The 15,217-nt window shown below is 38.6% G+C and overlaps 1 protein-coding gene across 3 annotated transcripts in view; it reads left to right on the top strand.

The window, feature by feature from the left end:
* The window catches only part of CHN1 (chimerin 1), a 156,340-nt gene that overhangs the window by 71,864 nt on the left and 69,259 nt on the right, over positions 1-15,217 (top strand). For 2 of the 3 annotated variants that reach the window (XM_053918791.1, XM_053918792.1), the window contains one exon: positions 13,981-14,269. The exons of the other annotated variant lie outside the window; for it this stretch is intronic. In XM_053918791.1, coding sequence (XP_053774766.1) covers positions 13,981-14,269 — 289 coding nt within the window. The remainder of the gene's footprint in view (positions 1-13,980; positions 14,270-15,217) is intronic. 3 annotated transcript variants of the gene reach the window in all.

Below are 15,217 nucleotides of genomic sequence, written 5' to 3'. Positions count from 1 at the left end.
CCCTATGGCTCTTGTCATTGTTCTGAGTGAGTGCTCCTCCCTCCCCCTGCTCTCCATCTGCTCCTTCCAGACAATTGTGTTAGCTTTTGGCTCTGCTTCTGCTTTCAATTGCGGTCACTCTGCAAGCTACGGATTAATCCTCATACTAGGTCTTTCAGAATTTTTCCTAAGGTTGGCAATAGATGTTTTCTGCCAGGTTTTAGAGCTTACCTAGAAATCTATTCATGAGTTAGGCATTTTTATTTTCAGGATGGTACTTAATGTTCAAGGTTATATTTTATTCTCTACTGAATACATTTATGCCTAGTATCAATTACATGATTATTCATTGATTTTCTGAAAAGATTGCCTGTTCCCTGACTGTAACTAAGAACAAGTACCATCTACGGTAATAGTCTGTTTACCTGTCCGTCCGTCTTTACAAATGAATTGAGATATTCCATCTAGGCAGAAATTAAGACTTCTTAAAAAGACTTTATTTATTTATTTTTAGAGAAGGGGAAGGGAGGGAGAGAGACATTGATATGAGAGAGAAACATCAATCTGTTGCCTCTTGCATGAGCCCCAACCTGGGACTGAACCTGCAACCTGGGCATGTGCCCTGATTGGAAATCGAACCCGTGACCTTTCACTTTGCAGGACGATGCCCAACCAACTGTGCCACACTAATCAGGGCAGGAATTAGGTCTTACCTTGGTTTCCTTGGACCTCATACAGTGTTTGGCATATGTTGTATTGGGCTTCTTTAATAACATCGCATAAAATACATTGGATAATTGTGAGATTTAGAATACTTCCCTGTGATACAGTTCTTTCCATAAGTAAGGAACTAAAGAAAGCTATTTTTTCATTCTATTTACTGCTCTTATCTAAGGATCTCTTAAATGGACAGACATTTATGATTCCTTTGCTACACTGCTCTAAAAGATATATAACCCAATTATTGAGCTTTTGATTACTTTTTTGGCCCTGTGGTTTTAAATAAGTACATATGGTTGGTAGTTCAGAACATGGCTTTGCAGTCACACAATCCTGGGTCCAAACTCTATTTCCAGCATTTTCTGAATTACTTTGAGCAGATTGCTCATCTCCCTAGATCTCAGGTTTCCTTATCTGTAAAATGAGGACATAATAATAATATCTTATATGTATTAGAAGGATTACTTGGGACAATGCATACTTAGTGCCTACCACATTACACTAAAAATATTAAACAGAATTATTAAAATGAACATACACAGACATTATAAGTCTTTTACTTATTAGCCATTAAAAGTCAACAAGTGATAACTCTGGCTTTGCTGATAAGTCTTTTTCTCCAACTAACAGGTTGATTATATCTGATGCCTAACATCTTCATTCGAGACAAGATGCTATGTAAAAACAACCTCAGAAATAAAGTAGCAATTATAAATTTGTTTATTGCTTTTTTGCAGCCTGAAATCCTGTCGTGGTTGTATTTAAAATCTAATGAGAATAGTACGCATCAATTTAAAGTAAATCTTTATGTAAGAAACTGAGACAACCAAACCCAAAAGAATACATGCTGTAGGATTCCATTTATGTGAAATAATAGAAGATTAGAGTAACAGAAAGGGAGTGGTTGAATAGGACAGGGAAAAAGGATAGTCTGCAAAAGGAAATGAGGGTACTTCGGGGGGTGTTGCAATTGTTATGAATCTTGACTGTGATCATATTATCGGTTGAAACTCATTGAATTGGGTACTGTACTGTAACTTATTATTTTTTTATTGATTTGAGAGAGAGAAACATCGCTTCATTGTTCCACGTATTTGTGCATTCATTGGTTGATTGATTCTTTTATGTGACCTGACCGGGAATCCACAACCTTGGTCTTTTGGGATGATGCTCTAAATAACTGAGCTACTGAGCCAGGGCCTGAATTGTGCACTTTAAATGGTTACAGTTTATTTTATATAAATTACACATTAACAAATTGATTTTTAAAGTGAGGGATTTTGATGAGGCATTTTACATAGTCATTTGCTTATTGTTAGGGAACACTAGGTAGTAAACTTAAAGGTATATCTTAACCAAGTTTAGGCCTGCCTCTGCTCATCCACAGTAACATTGTACTCGTCTGGAGCTCAGACTGTTGGCAACTTCAAGTCTCCAAAATATGGTCAAAAGCTGGAAGTCAGTGCGAAATGCCTTTGCGTGGCTAGGTAACTGCCCCAGGGCTCATGTGTTAACTGCAAAGGAATGCTCAGTAACCCCATTATAATCTATTTAATAGCAGTCTATATAAAATATTAATAAGCCATTTTGTCTTTTTTCCAATCTTACAGCAGGTTAAAAGTACCAAATTAGAAGTTGAACACAGCTGGTACTCTGCAAAGAGGTTTTTTAAAAAATATAGCTAGATTCAAGAACTATAAGTTCATAATAAGCAAAATAGAGACTGACTCACAGAGAGCAGGCTGACAGCTCTGGAGGGAGTTGGGAGGGTGGAGGAGTCGAGCAAGAAAGAAAAAAAAGGAGAGAACCCATGGACACAGACAACAGTGTGGTGACTGCAGTGGGGTGGGGGGGTGGAGGTGGAAGAAGTATGGGGGGATAAATAGTAATGGAAAAATACAATGAGAAGAACTGTAAGTTCAGTAGTTGGGGGCAGTGTAGATCAGAGAGAGGCATGTCGATACACTGTAATAACCTCTGGAGTGTTTCTGTGTTCACACACTCAAATTTCAGTAGTAGTATACTCATGATAACAAACCTGAATCTTCAGGTTGAGATTATAGGCTGTCTGTGGTTCTGAGAATTGTGTAGCATTTTGTTGTTTAAAGGAATTAAATAGTAGCAATCTGGAAAATATATCAGGGTCTGGCACAAATAACATCCCTTTTTATTGCAAAATTTTTTATTACAAAATCATAAGCATATAATTCTGTAATATAACAATATCACACTCAAGCACACCGTATGACATTTTAGGTGAAATGTTCAAATTAAAACTATAAATAATTACACCCACATTATTACCCTACCAACCACACTCAAGCAGGCTTTACTTCTTCCAGACCCTGTATATCAGAGGTGTCAAACTCATTTTTACCTGGGGCCACATCAGCCTATTGGTTGCCTTCAAAGGGCTGAATGTAATTTTGGGACTGTATGAATGTAACCACTCCTTAACAGTTAAGCGAGAACTCGACGCTGCCGCCGGGTAGAAACAAGGTGCGGGCTGGATAAAACAAGGTGGAGGGCCGGATTCGGCCCGCAGGCCTTGTGTTTGCCACCTGTGCTGTATATGAATGTACGGATTTGTTTTTATAGCACATACACACACTTTTATTATGTATAGACCTCTGCCAGGCCTCTCACACAGGGATAGCTCTGTGCTCTTGTAGACTTCAATGGCTTTTTATCCTGAGGTAGTAGACTCATGAAAACAAGATTTTAATAAGCTTTTAGTGGCACTGATCACCAACTCTTGCATAAGCCAAATCTGTTGTTAATTATACAAATATATTGACAGTCTCTGGACCTACCCTGGTTTTGAAAAGATTGTAATGTGTGCACAAACTTTATAACTAAGCATACATTTACTGAATGGACGTAATATTGTTTCTCTGATTTAATGAAAACAGGATAGCGGAAGTTACTCTGACTGGTTCACGGCCTTAGAAAAGGTGTTTTCCGTTCATTCACCCGCAGCTGTAGTCACAGAAAGCAGTTTCATGTTATACAGCTCATCACACGAAGAGCATTACAGCTCTGTAAATGACACATTCTGTATCGTGATCACCATTTTTTAAACAATTATTCCCAACGAAAGTCTAGTAATCTGATCAATTTTGGCAATTCTGTAGCTCACATATGTATTTTTAGAGCACTTTTTTATTGTTTAAGTTCCGAATTGGGTTTTTCAACTTTTGTCTAGCCTGCCTGTTTTACTGCCGAGGAACTTGGACCTCTCAGTTGCTGTATCTATAACGTGAGGAGATCCGATTAGACTGGTATTTCCCAAACTTGAAACCACATAGGAACGCCTTGGGATCTTATGTTAACAATGCAGATTCTGAACTTGAAAGTCAGGGGTGGTGGGACCCAGGAGCCTGGATTTCTGATAAACATTACCAAATTTATATTCTTTAAAAAAATATTTACATTAAGTTCTTTAGTGTTAAACACTTGAAGGAATTCTGTTTCTGATTGCTTTTCTTGCAGACTAAGACTGTTGACAGTCGTTTGGATGCTATATTCTCTGCTTTTGTTTTTTTTAACAAATTTATTATAAAATAAAACATGTGAAAAAAAACATAAATACATTTTAAAAGTAGATTACAGCCCGGGCCTGCGTGGCTCAGTTGGCTGGAGCGTTGTTCCGTACACCGGAAGGTTGCGGGGGCCATCCCCGGTCGGGGCACGAATGGGAGGCAGCCAGTTGATGTTTCCCTCTCACAGCAATGTTTTTTTCTTTCTCTCTCTAAAATCAATAAACAATAAAAAATTATAAATAGAATAAATAAAATTGATTATATTTAAATACATATTAACCTATATAATCCCTAGTACATCAAAATATAATAGTAGTTAGAAATTTCATTTCCCTTTTTTATCATTATCTCTACCTTTGACATTATAGTTATCTTTTAAATGTTTACTTCACAGTCTTACCACACATATATACATTCCTATAAAATGCAGTTGGATCGTGACTACCTTCAGGTTTTATATAATTGAACTACACCGTACATTTTCTTTTGTGAGTTCTTTTTTCCCCAACATTTAAAGAATTCTTTCATGTTCTTGTATGTATGTTTCCCTGCTGTATAGTATTTCATTGTATTAGCCAGGGCTCTCTAGAGAAACAGAACCAGTAGGGTATGAGTGTGTGAGTGTGTGTTTGTGTGTGTGAGTGTGTCTTGCAAGAAGTTTACTATAAGGAATTGGGTCATGTGATTGTAGAGGCTGGCAAGTCCAAATCTGCAGTGTGAGTGGGCAGACTCGAGACCCAGGAGAGCTGCTGGTACATATGAAGTCAAAAGGCAACCTGCTGGATGATTCCCTCTGCTCAGTGGGGTCAGTCTTTTTGTTCTGTTTAGGCCTTCAACTGGTTGGATGAGGTCTACCCAATTAGGGGGAGCATCCGTTTTTCCCAGAGTTCACTGATTCAAATATTAATCTCATCTGAAAACACCCTCCAAGTTGACATATAAAATTAACCAACACAGCTCTGGCCAGGTGGCTCGGGTGGTTGGAGCATCATCCTGTACAACAGTTTACAAGTTCAAGTCCCTGTCAGGGCGCATACCTGGGTTGTGGGTTGGAGCCCCAATCAGGGTGTATATGGGAGGCAACTGATTGATGTTTCTCTCTCATCGATGTCTCTGTCTGCCTCAGATCAATAAAAACATATTGTTGGGCGGGGCTTAAAAAATTAATCAACACAGTTTGTAGACCACATTTTTTTTTAGCTGGGAGTTTATGTGGTTCCTAGGTTTAGGCATTTTGAACATTGCTGCTTTGTGTGTGTGTGTGTGTGTGTGTGTGTGTGTGTGTGTGTGTGTGTGTGTGTCCCAGTACACATAATCACTCATACTGTCTGGGATGTTACCCAGGACTGCTGGGTCCTGGGTATGCATTTATTCAACTTTACGAAAGAATATAAAAACCTTTCTGGTAAGCAGTATGCCAGGTGTTGATTATGTTAGACATTCTGTATTCTTGCCTCTGGTTGGTGTTGTCAGACTTGTCGAATGTTGCCATTCTGGGGCTGTAACTTGCATTTGCTGGCTCCTGTCTGTGCACCTTTTCACGTTTACCCTCGTGATGTGGGCATATTGTTGTTTATCGTGTAAGCTAGTGTTCTTCAGTTACGGGAAGTTTTCTTGAATTGCCTTTTTGGTTTCTTACCTTTCTATTTTCTCGATTCTCCCTTTCCAGAACTCTTCTTATTTAGATGTTGGACTTCCTGATTGATTCTCTGTCATATTTTTTTCTCTCGTATTTTTTATCTTTTTGTCTTTTTTCTCTTCTTGAATATTTTCTCAACTTTATTTTTCATTTATTTTAAGATTTTCATTTATGACACATTTTCTTTTTTTCTAGTTATTTTTCTATGTATTCTATATCCATGTCTTTTTTACAGCATCCTAATGTTTCTTGGTAAATCCTTAAGAATAGAAATAGGAAACATTCTGCTTTTGCTCTGGTGAGCATACTGATAATTAAATTTTTTTTCATCTCTTTGCATGGTTTGTTTCCTTTAGCTTGCTTTAATTATCTTTTTCCTCCATGAGGGAGATTCCTTAGATGGCAAGTGGTCGGTGGCTAATGGCTCGTATTGAAATTCATTTGGCCCTAAAGAGCTGACCGGTGGTCCTGAGAGCTCGGGAGAAGCCTGCCAAGTGCGGTGTGAGAACTCTGTTCTTAAGTCTTTTCATTTGGGCTGATGAGACTTTCCAGAGAAGAGTCTTTCACTCTCTCATCAGGAAGGAAACAAGCCTTCTGAGAACCTGGTGGGGAAAAGTCATGGAGGTCTCATCTGCAGCAGTTAAAACATTCAGTTAGTTTTCAGGATCATACCTCAGCCTTCAACTCTCTCCAGTGTTCCTCGATTTAGCTTTCTTTGTTTTATCCTATGTAGAAAAGCAGAACTTGTCTTCCACCAGAAGGGGGGAGGGGCGGCCCTGGGGACAGGATTGGGGAGGGCAGCGCACAGGCCATCAGCTAATCCTTCTCTATCAGTTCCAGAGCTGCCTGGTGCCACTTCTGAAGGTTTGGGTACTGGTTTACTTCTTTCCTGAAGGTGATTTATCCTGATAAGGGAATACCCTGAGTTCACATGTTTTCATACTTCTGCCTACTTTACCATCCAAAATTAGATAGCATTATAGACAAAAGTATCCTAATAATGGTTTTAGCTGTAGAAAATATTGAAAAATTGTATATTGCCATGTTCTCTCATCCTCAGCCTTTTTTAGTTAATCCATCTAAATTCACTTTCTAGTGTCTAAGTGAATGCCTCGTCCTAGTCTTGCCTCGGTTTCATCCTTTCTCCTAAGGCTTTGTTTAGAAGAGTTTATGAGATACTTGTATTTCACCATTAGATGAGCTTCTTTGATAAACAGTATATACAAATATAAATAAGATTGTTTGTATGATGGTTTCTGGAAACAGTTCTAACACTTTATTGTTAACTTAGACAAGTGTGTTGTATGTGTTTTGTTTTCTGTTTGTTAACAGAAAACATCTGTTGGCTTGGAGCTTTCCTTTGAGGAGATACTTCCAGAACTTTGGCCCAAATCAGAACTAATTCTTGGTTTCAGAAAAAGTAAAGTATAATCCCAAAGGCTATTTTTCATACATGTTTTCATCACTTTGTACCTCTGGAATAAATTTTTTATGAGTATGATTTACTTGCTAAAAAATAGAAAGGGTGCTATTAAGGTTTTTGTTCACTTTTTAAAGTTAGATTTTAGAATTATGTATTTTGAAACTCTTCTGAATGCAACTGGGCACAGCATTAAACATTTCTTAAAAGCATGAAAATCAAAACCTGGAACCCTGGAAAAAAAGTCTTTCTAAAATATGGTAATTATAACAGTAGCAGTTGAAAGCAGATTATCCCAGCCTGTGTGTGTGTGTGTGTGTGTGTGTGCGTGTGTGTTTGTGTGTTAACTATAGTGCCATTTGGAAATGATTCATCTTGTTCAACTCTGTCTGGGTGAGAGTTGAGCCTATGCAGTTTCAAACATGTTCACCGAGGAATAAACAGCTATTTACTAAACGAAAGGGCAGCCCTGGGCGATGTGGCTCAATAAGTTGGAGTGTCATCCTGTGACCAAAAGGTTATGGGTTTGATTCCTGGTCAGGGCACATACCTAGGTTGCAGGTTTGATCCTCTATCCTTGATTGCTGGTCTGGGAACCCACAATCCCCAGTCCTGGCAGGTATGGAGGCAACCAGTTGATGCTTCTCTCTTGCATCAATGTTTCTCTCTCTCCCTTCCTCTCTCTCTAAAAGCAATGAAAAAAAAATGTCTTCAGGGGACTTCTGGTCAAAATGGAGGCCTAGGTAAACACAGTTCACCTCCTCACTCACCTCCACGTACAACTAAAGTACAAAACAACTATAACCCAGAACTGTCAGAAAATCAAGCATTATGGAAGTCCGACAGCCAAGGAATTAAAGAAGTCACATTCATCCAGATGGGCAGGAGGGGCAGAGAGGCAGAACAGGCAGTTCCACACCCACATGTGGTAGATAAAAATTGGAGGGATACCTTGGGAGTGAGGGATCCCAGCCCCAGGCTAGCCCGCACAGCCCCCAGGGTTCTAGTACCAGGATGATAAATCCCCATAACTTCTGACTATAAAAACCATTGGGGTTGGGGCAGCAGAAGAAACTGCAGGATTCTCAAGCATCTCCTCTTAAAGGGCCCACAGTGGACTTAGAACTTATGAAGACTCTGGGCTCCAGCGCCAGGGCAGCAGTTGGAAGGCATACGGAGAGAAACTGAAGTGTCTGGCATCAGGGGGAGTGCCAGGGGACAGCTTCCTCCTGGACAAAACTTCAGAAGCCAGACAGCAGCCATTGTCCCCTTTTTGAGCCCTTCCGGACACAGAGCCACAGATCAGCGGCATCTTATCTGCGACATCTTATCTGCGACTCCATCAACGTGGTTCACATGGGTTGCCCCACCCTGCTGATTACCTAAGGCTGTGCCCCATCCAACTTCCCAGTATGCTACAATAGGCTATGCTGCTAAGACAGGGAGTCAAAGCATCTCTTCCTAATATATAAAAACGTGTACAGGGGGGCTGCCAAAATGAGGAGACAACGAAATACGGCTCAAATGAAAGAACAGAACAAAACTCCAGAAAAAGAACTAAACAAAGTAGAGGTAAACGATCTATCAGATGCAGAGTTCAAAACACTGGTTATTAGGATGCTCAAAGAACTCACTGGGCACTTCAGCAGCATAAAAAGACCCAGGCAGAAATGAAGGTTACACTAAGGGAAATGAAGAAAAATTTACAGAGAACCAACAGCGAAGTGGATGAAGTCAAGAATCAGATTAATGATTTGGAACGTAAGGAAGAAAAAAAAAACATTCAAGCAGAACAGCAAGAATAAAACAGAATTAAAAAAAAAAAACAAGGACAGGCTAAGGAGATTCTGGGACAACTTCAAACGTACCAACATTGTTCATAGGGGTGCCACAAGAAGAGGAAGAGCAAGAAATTGAAAACTTATTTGAAAAAATAATGAAAGAAAACTTCCCTGATTTGATGAGGAAAATAGACATACAAGTCAGGAAACACAGAGTACCAAACAAGATGGACACAAAGAGGACCACACCAAGACACATCATAATTAAAATCCCAAGGTTAAAGGGGGAATCTTAAAAGCAGCAAGAGAAAAGCAGAGAGTTACCTACAAGAGAGTTCCCATAAGATTGTCAACTGATTTTTCAAAAGGAACTTTGCAGGCTAGAAGGGATTAGCAATAAGTATTTCAAAGTGATGAAAAGCAAACACCTACACCCTAGATTACCCCATCCAGCAAAGCTGTCATTTAGATGGAAGGGCAGATAAAATGCTTCCCAGACAAGGTAAAGCTTAAGGAGTTCATCATCACCAAGTCATTATTATATGAAATGTTAAAGGGACTTGTTTAAGAAAAAGAAGATCAAAACTATGAACATTAAAATGGCAATAAATACATAACTATCAACAACTGAATCTAAAAACCAAACTAAGCAAATAAGCAGAACAGAAAGAGGATTATGGGAGATCATTTGGAGGGTTATCAGTAGGGAGGGCGAGGGAAGAGAATGGGGGAAAAGGTACAGGGAAAGAGCATAATTGGTAGGTACAAAATAGGGGGAGGTTAAGAATAGTATAGGAAATGGGAAAGCCAAGGAACTTATATGCATTTTCTTTTTATAGAAAAAGAAAATTTTCCTATGAAAGTGGAGAGAAAATGGTGTAGCTTTTACAGATCAGTAGTCTGCGGTCTGTAGAGTTCAGCAGTCATCGCCAGATCCATTGAACGTGCCCTGCTCTCAATATGAGTATACATACTGACCTTTCTCCTTTTCATCCAGAGACCTAACTCCCAAGGCACAGCCGAAGGCTCTCCTTGCTTCTCCCTGCCCGCCTTTGCACTCTGTTGTCGCCCACTCTGCTTAACCAAGCAGGATGCACTTACTGGGGGACACCAAAAGAAAAATCCGCAAAGAGCTCTTCCTTGCCTTTTTTTTTTGGACTGTTAAATGAATTCACACAGAGATGTCGCTACACAACCGGTTATTTACTGAACTCCTTCCTATGCATATTTATTGAGTATCTTTTCTGTTTTACTTTATTTTTTGATAACTCAATCTATAACTCTTTGCAGTGGCCTAAGCTCAGAAAGAGAAAGGTAACTACCATTCATTGAACCTACTGTGTACTGAGCTTTGACTTACATATTCGTATGTAATCCTTACAACCATACGGTGCAGGGTGATGTTATTCCTGTTTTCAGGATGCAGAATCTGAAGAATGGTTTCCCCAAAATCACCCAGCTAAGAGGTGGCAGGTCAAGGATTTCAAATTAATTTGCCCGATGCCAAAGCCTACAGTTTTCAGTCAAACCCAGGAGCTGCCTGCCCCCAGCCACACCCCGTTCCAGACTGCGGGGGTGCTTTGTATTTAGACAGAAGCAGCAGCTCTGAGTCCTCATGTCAGGGTAAGCGTGTGTGCGCTGAGATGTTACTAAGCAGTGAGTTTCTTGGTTTTCACAGTGAGAGAGAGAGATTAGATTCACTTGGTTTTGTGAGTCATTGTATAGAAATAAAACTTTTTGATGTAAGAACAAACATATACATTTTAAAATCACTTTTTAGAAATCACTCTACAGGTGAACTTTTTAAAATTCAGCATTGCATCTTGCCTTTATATTGACTTGTTTTTATGTTTATCTATTTCTTGAGCTTATTAAGGAAACAGGAACTTTATTATGTATGAACTACCTAATATTTAACATCATCCCTGAGTGTCTTGTTAAATGTTTGTCAAATAAATGACCATCTGTGAGTTGTAAAGTTTTATAAGGAAGGATTCTTTCTTTGCCTTTATATTTGGCATCTCCCTTATGCGCATCTTTTTTATAGAATAGACACATCCATTCACCACCTCTGCTCTAAGATGCTCTGTCATGCCTTTCAGATCAAAGAAGGAGAGAAGTGTCTGTTGGTCTGTACTGTGATGCTATCCTTTCTGTAACTTCCAAAGTATAAGAGAGGGCAGTGCAGAGCAGGCAAAGAAAGCATGTAGTTCCTTTAGTGAAAGTAATACAATTTTTGTTTAAGAAAATAGTAAGTCCCAAATGGAAATTCATGTTTTTGTCCTTTGAGGTTAAGTTTTAATCAACCTATATTGTAAGTTATTTTAGTTATCTGATCCGCTCCCTTAAGACTGGAAGTTTGGTCTGAGGGTCTAGAGCTGCCGTGCGGGCTGAGGCAGAACTGGGGATCATGCACAGGGTCTCTGAAGTCCCTGTGAGGAAGAGACAAGGGCAGACTGCCTAGTCTTTTTCACCCAGTAATCCAGAGGTAGACAGGAACTCCTCTCCTTGGGTGGGTTAGAAGTAGCCCCATTGTGGGGTACCAGGAAGTCTAACCCAGACCTCTAGTCTTTCAGTCCAGTCATTCCAACCCAGGTGAGGCCAGGTCAGAGCCACCTTCCCCTCTGCCCCCTGCTCCTATACCTCTCAGATTTCCGAAGACAGTTCAGTAACAAGTGCCTGCCACCGTTGATCAGAGAGTCTTCACGTGCTATACCCATTATGGAATGCCCGTTATAAAATCCTAAGTCCCTGCGGGAGTAAAATGTCTAATCCCTCTAATGGGGAAAGGCCTCCGAATACAACTGAAATATGAAGGGACTTAATGTTAAACAATGTTATGAGTATTTGTTGTTGTAAGAATTTATAAAAACTGTGGAGTGGCTTTCCATGTTGATTTCTCAATAACAGTTAATGATTGGCAAAGAGGAAATAACAAAGCAGTATATTAAACTAAAAGAAACTTTTAAATTTGATGTAGAAATTGTACCTTCTAATTTTTTAGACTTAAAATGAAATTTACTTGGGAGAAATACATCTTTAACATTAGAGAAAAATGGACAAAGGGAAAGTGAAGTTATATGAATCATTCACTTGAATGTGAATCAAATTTAATTGCTTCTACAGAACTAAAAATTAAATAAATTTTATTTTAGAGAAAGGGCCAACATGGATAGAATGTTAGGTTTTAAAGAGTAATTTTTTAAAGATTTTATTTATTTATTTTTAGAGAGGGTAAGGAAGGGAGAGAGAGAAACATCAATGTGTGGTTGCCTCTCATACGCCCCCTACTGGGGACCTGGCCTGCAACCCAGGCGTGTGCCATGACTGGGAAACGAACCAGTGACCCTTTGGTTTGCAGGCTCGCACTCAATCCACTGAGCCACACCAGCTAGGGCAGAATTTTAGGTTTTAGATTAAATAATTACTAAAGCATTTGAACTACAGAAACAGATACCTCAGGAAATTTTAAAAAATAACTTTGTTAACTTTTTAAAAAAATTTTTATTGTTATTCAATTACAGTTGTCTGCATTTTTCTCCCCATCCCTCCACCCCACCCCAGCCGAACCCACCTCCCTCCCCCGCCTCCACCCTCCCCCTTGATTTTGTCCGTGTGTCCTTTATAGTAGCTCCTGTAAACCCCTCTCCCCACTGTCCCCTTCCCACTCCCCTCTGGCTATTGTTACTTTGTTAACTTTTTAAAGGATACATTAAAAGTAAAATCATAAGTTTCTAACTCCTGTCCTTCTAGAATGAAACCTGTAGCAGAATTATATTTTGCATAAGTTTGTAGTTATATTTAAATACTTTAATTTAGTATGAAAGAGAGTATTACTTTAGTATCTTAGTTCACCTTGTTCTGTGTATTTTCAACAATGAAAGTAAATGTATTTTTTAGCATTTGTTTAGTTTTTAATTAGGTGTACTCAGGATTACCTTTGGGAGACCACAATGCTAGTATTATTAACAATGAAATTAAATGTATTTTTGTGACTCGTTTAGTTTTTAATTATGTACACTCAGGGCTGCCTTTGGGAGACCACGATGCTAGTCGTTGGTGCTTGCTGGTGTCCGCTTTTACTGAATTCAGTGCGTGTTCTTGCCTTTGTCTTGCAGGAGCATTGGTGTTAGTCATGCCGGCTCAGACCCGTTTCTGGGGTTTGCTACAGGAAGCAAAATACTGAAATTATCATAAAACTAAACCATTCTTCTCCAGTTATCAAGCATAACTCAAAAGTGAGAATAAAATTTTTAGAATCCAATAGTTTATGACATGTATGTCATGTATACTGCAAACATTTCCTGCTCAGATTCAACAAGCAGACACAGAAAAGTGACCGTAAAAGGGAAGAGCGAATCACTGACCTTTGGCTAGCCATAGCAAAAGTTTGTCCCTGTTGCGATCCCGCCCTACTGTCTGTGTAACTGAACACTAGCGTCACGCTCAGGTGAACTCTACATGGAACTTCCCCGTTAAAGACATTAATGCTGGTGTCTAAAGTGCGTTGAATATTTTTATTGATCAACTTGAAGAAAACATGTTAATAGAGAAATTTCATATATTATAGAGTTGACCAATTGAATATAGAATGTGTTCTAATAGGATATGAAGTTTATTTTCCCCTATTTTTCTTACAGGCATAATGAAGTGGCTTGAAAAGATAAATAAGAACACACTTTCCCTTTTAGGGTAGTGTGCTTTTGGCTAGTTATCCCTAGTTGTTGCAGGTTCGCTCTTGGTGTTCAGGAGGTTAATTCTCTATATTTTAGATGATTCATAGAAATTAGCCACAGTTTATTTAACAGACAAAGACACAAACCAATACCTTTTTTTTTTTCAGAAAGAATTCACTTGGTTATTTTTCTTAAAAACATCTTTCCCATTTCATTGAGGCAGATTTGGAAGTCAAACCAGAAACTTCAGGCTCTACTACGATGGAAAGCACTTTGTTGGGGAGAAGCGCTTTGAGTCCATCCACGATCTGGTGACTGATGGATTGATTACTCTCTATATTGAAACCAAGGCAGCAGAATACATTGCCAAGATGACGATAAACCCAATATATGAGCACATAGGATACACAACCTTAAACAGAGAGCCAGCATACCAAAAACATATGCCAGTCCTGAAAGAGACACATGATGATAAAGATTCTACAGGCCAGGATGGGGTGTCAGGAAAAAGGGTAAGCTACCATGAATCCACACTTTGTCTTCTTCTGTCGGGGGTCCTTCCAGAAAGTCATGATTGCCAGAAGAGATGGCCTTCTCAGCAGCGCTTTGAAAGGGCTATGTGTTTCCGCAATGTCTAGTTTCAGTGGTCTTCAGTTTTGCGTGTATCTAATTCTTATGTAGTTAAAATATGTCAGGTGTATTTTTATACTCCTGATTATTTTCTATTTTATCAGTTCCACAGTTTTAAAAATATGTTGGAAGAGTGCCCTAGTAAAAAAGTTCAGGGGTTTTGTTCAGAAGCATAGCTTATGGTCAACAAAAGATCACTAGGATACATAAGAGATCGAAGAGTTGCATTATCTATCAAAATTATTTTTTGTTTCCCTTAAAGATAATTCCCCATAGAAATAGTTCTGTTATTTATAAAACTGATATATCTGTTTTTTTTAAAATATAAACGATTAAATTCAGTTTATAAATAAGTCTTAACACTATTTTGAGAATCAGTCATGGTTGAGTAATAGGAGGATTTATTTCTTGGACTCAAATTAGGAAGATTTATTTAATTATAAAAGAATTTGTTTTCATTTGTCATTTTTTTATTGTTCAAGTACAGTTGTCTCCATTTCCCCCCACTCATTTTTTAAATATAATATATTTAAGGTTAACAACATTAGAAATTTTAATTCCTTATTTTACTTTGAAAACTGTCCCTAGTCTCCCCTTCACTCCAAGAAAAAGAGTGAATTTCTTGATGTTTTATAATGAATGGGGTTTAGTTGGGGGAATTTTATTGGGATCATGTTAATTTATTGTATTTTGAGAATCTTCAGTTGCTATATTAAAGAAAAGCAATACTTGTAGTGGTTTGAGCTTGGATTCTGTCTCCAAATAGATTTGTGTGCAAATTTTTCCATTTTATCAGTTGAGTGAACCTCAGCAAGTTACTTCATTTTTCT

Source organism: Desmodus rotundus, chromosome 2 (assembly GCF_022682495.2).
Source record: "Desmodus rotundus isolate HL8 chromosome 2, HLdesRot8A.1, whole genome shotgun sequence".
Taxonomy (NCBI): domain Eukaryota; kingdom Metazoa; phylum Chordata; class Mammalia; order Chiroptera; family Phyllostomidae; genus Desmodus; species Desmodus rotundus.
This window is presented reverse-complemented; position numbering and strand designations above follow the sequence as displayed.